The sequence below is a fragment of the Excalfactoria chinensis genome, chromosome 12 (genome assembly GCF_039878825.1).
Source record: "Excalfactoria chinensis isolate bCotChi1 chromosome 12, bCotChi1.hap2, whole genome shotgun sequence".
NCBI classification, from domain to species: Eukaryota; Metazoa; Chordata; class Aves; order Galliformes; family Phasianidae; genus Excalfactoria; species Excalfactoria chinensis.
Genome location: NC_092836.1, coordinates 12,793,739 through 12,801,975, shown reverse-complemented (window position 1 = coordinate 12,801,975; position 8,237 = coordinate 12,793,739). Strand labels below are relative to the sequence as shown.

At 36.2% G+C, this 8,237-nt stretch overlaps 1 protein-coding gene across 2 annotated transcripts in view; it reads right to left on the bottom strand.

The window, feature by feature from the left end:
- Positions 1-392: 392 nt before the first annotated feature.
- Positions 393-8,237, bottom strand: part of DCP1A (decapping mRNA 1A) — a 28,568-nt gene continuing 20,723 nt past the window's right edge. For both annotated transcript variants that reach the window (XM_072347222.1, XM_072347221.1), the window contains 4 exons: positions 7,107-7,859; positions 6,583-6,648; positions 5,534-5,752; positions 393-4,053 (listed from right to left, as the gene is read on the bottom strand). In XM_072347222.1, coding sequence (XP_072203323.1) covers positions 3,973-4,053; positions 5,534-5,752; positions 6,583-6,648; positions 7,107-7,859 — 1,119 coding nt within the window. In that variant the 3' untranslated portion in view covers positions 393-3,972. The remainder of the gene's footprint in view (positions 4,054-5,533; positions 5,753-6,582; positions 6,649-7,106; positions 7,860-8,237) is intronic.

Here is an 8,237-nt window from a genome sequence, read left to right as displayed (position 1 = left end):
TGGTTTTGCCCCTGTATGAACTGAAGTTTGAATTACTTGTCTGGAAAATACTAACCCTGAGCTCTAGAAATAAAATGAATCATTACAAGATTTTAGGAGGTGCTGAAACATTTGTTTTGAGGTTTTATTACAAAAATATATTTGCAAACATACAAAATTTTGGATGAAAAAATGTTCATTCTTAAACATTTATGCAATAACTTAATAACTGCAAACATACATAGGTGCTATAAAATCCATACCATACTAAAAAGTGTTAATGAAGCAGTATCTTCATTTAGTGACTTAAAATTCCTCTCATTCTCAGTTTCCAGATTTTTTTCCTGAAGCCCTCCTTCCCCACGACCTTCATCCTCAAAGAACATGCTGATGGGTATAGAACTGGTGCACCCACTGAAGTGGTAAAACTCAGGAATTGCTCAAAGCACATAACGCACATTAAAAAAAAAAATAAACAAAAAAAGAAACCAAACACAAACTAAACCAAACAACCATATGCCCATACACTGTCTAGATAAATATAAATAGATACCAAATTAAAGATACTGCAGTTTTTCCAACTTGAAGGGAAAATATTGCATCTTAACATTTCTGTAACATTGCCAGACGAAACTGAGGTGACGTATATTGCACACATTCCTCCTGTTAAGATATGCTGTTCAAAGCAACACAAATAGCTGGCAAAAGAGAAGATGAATTGTTTACAATACTTTTAAAAACAAGAAGGCCCAAATTAACATTTTCTTCTAAAAACATTTCAGAACGTGTATCAGTGGCTATACATGGCATAATGGGTTTCAGAAATATACCAAAATGAAGCAATCAGAAATGTGAGCAAAACCAAGATACATCCAGGAGCAAATGTTTAAACATTAAGTATTTATGCACAAAGCTAAACATATATAAGAAACCAAAACAAGCAACTTGGCTTTTTTAAAATGTTATTCAATCATTCTCCAAATCTTGTTTAATTAGGAAAGATCTACTGCTTCTAAGTTAACAGATGTTAGGCACCTTTCATATAAACTTTGCATTATTAAATAACCAGCAGATAAAGTCTAACTACAAAACTGAGGATTTTTGATATTCCTGAATAAATCAGCAGCTGCATGTTTTTAGAACTGTTTTTGATTAGGCTTAACTCATTCATTTTTAAATTAAAGTGATTTAACACCAGCCACAAAAACATGCTTAGACAACGCAATTAACTGAGCAGTCAAGTCTAAACAAACCTTTACATTCTTAGAACTAATAGGTAAAACCCCATTAAGCCAATAGATGCACCAAAAAACTTCACACTTGAAAACGGTGAAAATAATTTGCCGTGATGACCCCATGGTAATTTCTATATACCCTTGTTGTTGCTACATGTGGCTAACACAAATCAATCAACAAGCTGGTAATTTTAGGTTTATGCAAAAAATTAAGATAACCAGGAAATTAAAGTTCTTAAATAACACAGTCTACATTTAAAAAATAAATTCAAGTTTTACACTGTAGTTAAGCTTGTGTTTTATAATGTAACTTCTCTCTGAAGAGAATTATCTCGCTACTCATAAATGAGACTAACTGCAGCGTACTGGAGGAAACCTAGCTTAGTTCCAGTGTCTGCAGGCTATTTGTAGAGGCCACACTAAACATCCATGCAGGTGTTCAAGATGAACAATTTTTCTTGTAGTAAAAGTGATTTTATTTTTTGTCTTCCAATTCATTTTTATAGCTGGGGAAACTGATAACATATTGCTACTAGTGCATGACAAAAACCAAGTCAAGGATACTTAGCTGTCAGAGTAGAGTCAAACTCTCATAACAGCACTGCTGCTCTAAGCAGTATTACTTTTCTCAACTCTGTATCACTTAAGAACTCAAAATAGAACTCTTTCTATTGTTTATACATATCTTTGGATGCGACTGTATTTAGCAAGAAATGTCATTAGTTATTTCTATTCTTAGAAACTCATATCAAATCTTCCTTCAAAGAAACCAGAAATCATCTGTAAAAGCCAGGGAAATACAAACTTCATCCTGGAAAAAGTGGCTCTGTATTTGGCTTAGACTATGCATTTCTCCCCACGCCCCCCGTACCCCCCCCCCCCCCCCCCAGGAACTGCACATTGGTTTATTAAAGTTTTTCTAAAAGAACCACTAACTTAGTTGAAACCTAATATCTAAATTGGCTCTCACTGTTCATATCCATATGCAGTATCTTAACTCCAGAATTTGTGTAGGAAGTTCTCATCTTCCTTAGCAAAACGCTGAGTTCATATTGCTGAGTTCAAATGCTACAATTAAAGCCAATAAACTTCTTGATGAATGTGCATGACATTAGCATAATTCCCTGAATCCTGCACATTTTCTAACAAAGCTACTATACATTTTAATTGGAAACAATGAACTGAAAGGCTGCAAAGACCTTTTCAGAAGGCAGGTAGTGCTAAACAAAATATATTTTCCACTAAAAACCTATGAAAAAAAAACTAAAATAGATCAAATACATAAAAATGTAGGTATCTGTTGTATCTAAAACATACCAATTTGTGAAAAATAACAGTTAAAGCTGAGTTTGCAACAAAATGACTGTATACGTTGCCTATGTTAACCTCTACTAATCCTTAGGATACACACAAACATGTTGGCTGTTTTTCTTTTTTAAAGGAACTAAATCATTTTTCTTCAATTTCAATAGTGCTTGAGGGAGGGTGAAAAAAGCAGTGCATCAGAACTCACTACAGACTAGCTGTTTGCTCAATCAACCAAAACTTTTTCTCTCTTAAACTGCAAAAGCATCCTTTAAAACTAGTATTGCTGGAAAAAGTTCAGACCTGAAGTTCTGTTAACTACCTTTGTATAACTTCATGAAATAAATACAAGCTGTGGGTAAACCAACCCAGCAGCATAAGAAAATATAGTTCGAAATCTTTCTGATTTCAGATAGGAAAGAATGATATCAAATTCTTACTTACATTACTGAAATATGAAATTATGTATAAAAAGCAATAACATGTTAACTAGGTAAATTTTAAAGCATGAAGAATGGACGAATAATTTGGAGAGAGGCCAAGAGAAGAGCATGCAATTGTTCCCCACCTGCATAGTTTTCAACACTGCAGTTACAATACAACTGAGGAATGAAATCCAAATAAAATATGGTCCATCCTTAAGTTAAAACAGAAACCAAGTATTTCAGTCATATCAAACACTACAGAACAGGAAAGCAGTCTTCCAGTGATGGTCTCTTACCTACACTTAACCTGAAAGAACCTCAACTTACAACAGAACTGTTCTGTTGCTCAAAAATAATGTAGTCATTGAAGATCTTGTGTATTTCTGATTCCACCTTCTTAGAGAAAACAGCCTTACTCACTTGGATATCTGTTTTATCAAACATGAAGCCGTAAGATTATTGGAATATTTAAAAAATGAACTGATGAGCATTAGCTAAAGTAATGTACTAATGTATTTAGCAAATCACATTTTAAAACCTTTTGTTTAAAGACTTAGCTACAAAGGCCTGGCTTCCAAATCCCCCTCTTCCCCACATCTGCCACCTTAATCACAAGGCATTCAGCTCCCACCTTAGAACCAAAACCAAGTCATGTTCTGGTGCGGTGTAGTGTACTATACTACATTGGTAGTTTAAGTAGTATGTAGTCTGTAATCCTTGAAAGGTGAATACAGCTAGGAACGAAAGCCAGAGCAAACATCTGCATGATCAAAAATGCAAATGAAAGCTCATACGCAAATTAAATCCCTTCCCCCAGTAAAAAGAAAGGTCTGCTGGTGATGATCACAGTGAAAACCTAAATCACTTCTGAGAACATTACCTTCTTAAAGTACTTAAGGAATAGTCTTTCCTAACGGGTTCAAATTCAAGACATTGAAAACTACATATTCCTTTAAAAAAATATTAGTTTTATAGATGAGGCATAATTATTTCTGAAGTGGTAATATTCTAAGCAGATTTAGCTTCAATTATAGCTTAATGTTGTCTGTGTTCTTGGTTAGGACTTGCAAGTAGACTTCATGAATAGTGCTGAGAAAACGGGAATCGTTCTGCAGGAAAAAAAAACAACAGAAGCATTAGTAAAAAGATGTAAAAATATATATATATATAAATAAAATTTAACTCAGTTTAAGTTGTGAATAAGATTTTTAACATACTGCTATCTATCTGAGGGTTAGGGTAAAGGAACTGGCTGCCTACCTGTACAAAAGGCAGCACTGTATGGACAACAGAGACTTTGAACCATGAAACTTTGAAGGCAGCTAAAGTGATTACTAAGCACAATGGATACTCAGATGAAAAAAAACAGCAGCCCCAAGGTCAGCCCTGGCTACACAATTTCATTCTCCCATGAGTGCACTTTCTTTGAGAAGAGTACAAAAACATCAAGACTTAGTAAATTCCATCCTGCATACAGACATCCACATAAAGGCCATAGAAGTGTCAAAAATGATGTTAGTTCTGCCTGCAAAATCAGCCTGAAAAGGATTGCACTGTGTTATATAAAAATTCCCACGTCAAAGAATTACTGGGAAGTCAAATTGTTTTGTCTGTAAGAAAGCATTTAGAGATATTTCCTGAGTCCTACTCTTCCAGATAGTAGGTAATTATCTAGGCTGAAGATGTGGTACTTTTCACAAAAATCTATATCGTGAATATATGTTTTCTCCTTGGAGCACTCTGCAAGTACTCCTGTGTTGTGGGGCTACGGTGACTGCTGCCTATATATAGCTATCTCTATATGTAAAGACAAGACTAGAAACACGAATATTCCAGTCAGCTCTCTGAAGTCACCACAGCAACATTCTTCAGACCATTAAGGTGAGAATTGCTAATGGGAATAGCAAAGACTTCTGATAACTGAACTCAGTTGCAAGACTTACAAGTAAACTAGTTTCATATCTTTAAAGGAAAAAATACACACTAATATAAATAAAAAAAACCCAAAACAATACGTAAATCAGGCAATTTAAAATGATATTGGGTCTGGTTTTTGCCCTTTTGATTGTAACTTTTCCATTGGAAAGATATTTGCAACTTCACACCTGCACTTTGAGCACAAGACCAAGCAACATCAGCATGGAGAAAGTTACAGAATCCTGAACTAAGAGAATGGCTGCCACCCATGGCCACTTCTACTTGTTGCCTATAACACTGCTGAACTCACTGTCTAGCTACTCCCAGCATTACAGATTTAATTCAACTGAACTTTTCAGTCAGTAGGAATGGTACAACTTTTTGTAACTTCCATTCCAAATATACATACATCAAAGATCAGTAACAGTTCAAGGTAACTGGCAACAGGAAAGCTTTCCAAAGAAAAGCAAAAACACTTAAGAGAAACCCAACCTTCCTCATACTACTGCTTCTATACACATCTTTTTCTCAAGTGTTCACAAACTGATAGGTATGTGAAAGAATGCACCAAGCAGAGCTCTGTCCTTGCAAGTCACCCATCTTGCAATCAAAGGCTCAGTACTGGCTACTGTACTTGTAACCCCACCCCTCATAGTTTTCTTCAGACAGGACCTTTATTAGATGTATCAGTGCTTCCTGAAGCTGAGACCTACTGAGCACAGTAGGAGGTACTGTCTGAAGTTCTGTTGTGCCAAGTGTTAAAGGTGATGAAGAATTGGCTTTATTTTCCGCTTCAGTAGGTTTTGTAGCTGACTGCTGAAAAACGCTAGGAGACAGGAGGATGGAAGGAGTTACTGTAGTTGTGGCTGTAACAAACTGTGGAGGTGCAACCTGCAGAAAGAAAAGAAAGATAGTAAGGACTGTGTCCAGAAGGAATGAATGCTGCTAGAAAAAAGACTACAGGAATGAGCATAAACAAATTCAAAATTGTAGCTACTGTTACAGTAAATCAGAAAGGTGTTAGGGAATACTACTCACAATGAAAAGTGATTTACCAAGTAATTCAGTGTCAACACTAATTCTTATCTTAGAAGCTGAGGAAGCTAATAGCCTTCAGTGTTCTTACACGTAGACCCATTGCCATGTAGTTGCTACTTTTCAGTTTGTTTTTTTAACATATCACAGAAGACGAGACCAACCTTCTCAAGATATTTTAAAATGACTGATTAACTATAATTAAAATATCCAAGCACACAGTCTTTTTCATTCTAAGGCAACTGGACGGGAGAGAGAAAATAGGGAAATATTTTGACAGTCACCTTCCCCATCTCATCCTTCCACAATTCTGTTTGACGGTTTATTACAAAAATCTACTCTGAGGCACGCAAGGTTAATACATCCCACAATGTTATGACAATAGTACTTAAAAAAAGCAAATGAAAAGACCCAGTTCTAATGGTGCTGCAATACTGCAGATCCAAAAACATAATTTCCGCATCAACCATAAAATATATTATACAGGAGAAAAGCACACTGACAGCAGTCTGGAGGAATACTACCTTGATTCAGTACAGCTTGTTTCTGCCCAATAAAAGTACTTCAGAAATTGTCAAAGTAAGCAATAGGACAATTTGAGATACCGATTATTAACAGAGTTTTAACACTTGCATTTTATTTTACAAGTAAACTAAATTAATGTGTTGAAGTGTTTGTTCACCTACCTGACTTGCTTTAGGTAAAGACTTGGACTGGGGAAATACTTCTGGTTCTTTGTTTTGTTGTACAGTCTAATTTGAAAAGAAAGCATAAGTCACAACTTAGGTAAAGCAGTAAACAGTTTTGCTTGATAGTTTTTGTTCTTACATTATCACTGCACCCAGATGTAAGGTAAAACCTTGGCTTGGTCTATATGATTACAACTCAAAGAGGCAACAAAGTTTGTATAACCTCCAAATAAGGCACTACAGAGAATTACTGCCTTTGGAGGAAAAAAACATACAACAATAATCTAAAGTAACAACTTTACTACCAAGGTAGCAAATAGTAAAGCAGAGCAACACTAATTGACAGAAAGGTTACAGTGCAGCCACAGGCACTAGCCTCACAGAGCAGCAGTAACATTTGCACCTAGTCTCTTAAAACAAGCTTATTGCTTTGGGTTACATTGATTATTTTTAAAAAGCATATATATATATATGCTTACATATAGCTTACATCTGTATGGACATAAAAACTCAAAGAATACCTGCAGGGAAGGGATTTTCTTGCTGTTCACGGTTGATGATTTATTGTGTGATTCTTTGAAGCTTTCTGGTGTTGCAAGTTGGCCAATCGAGGCAGAGATGTTTGGTGTTAAGGAAGTCTTAGTGAGAGACTGCTGTTGCATTTGGTCATGCTGTGGGGTCAACCTGAGTTTCTGGAGAAGATCAACACTTGTATGGGATGTATTTGAGACAGTTCCTGTATTTGCTGATGTCAAGGGTGCTATAAGCTGGCTCTGGCCAGCCATTAAATTCTGTGGAGCGTGGTTCACTTCATAAGGCTGATTCACTAGTGTGGTTATCTGCTTGGCAGCTTGCTGCATAACTTGCATTATACCGTTGTTTTGTTTTAGGCCAGGAAGCATTTGAGCAGGAGCAGCATCCATTGTTGAGGATGAATTAAGTATAGGGCTTAAACGAACTGAATAGCTTGAAACATCAGGCTGGGAAACTGAAGCTGGAGGTATAAGCATAGGTGTTAAACATTCCTGTTGACTCAAAGGATTGGCACTAGCTTTAATGTTTGGACTTTCCGATTTCCCTTGTGGTGGTTGTATTACTGCTGTCTGGTCAAAAGAAAGAGGCAAAAGCAAGTTTTGCTGCTCTCTGGCAGAGGCGTCAGTCTGCAACTTCTCCATTCTCTCTGGATTGGGATACGGAGGTAAAGGCTGTTCTTTTAGTACAGAGGTCCCAAAGAGTTCTTCTAAAGTCAGATGCTTCGGTCTTGGCTGAAATGGCTACAAAGAACAGAGAGAGAAGTTTATAGAATCAATTTGGAAATAAAAGATCAATGGGCCTCTGACAGAGCCTGACAATCTGAGGAAACCTTTGAAAAACAGCCAGGTCGGATGCATTTAAAATACAGTTTGGAAATCAACTGTCCTCTGTTTAGAGAAATTTTCAAGTCTATTTCATTTACAAGGAACATCCAGTCCATACAAACTAATCACATCTTACCCCTCCCCCTGCCTCAAAGGATTTTGGACAAATATTGCTGAACTGTGACACTGCTAATTAACTCAAGATTAGCCACGTTTCATAATACAGCAAATTTCAAGAGACATGCTCGATATATAGTAAGCTGAATAACTGACAGCAGCAGTCATCTAAATCTG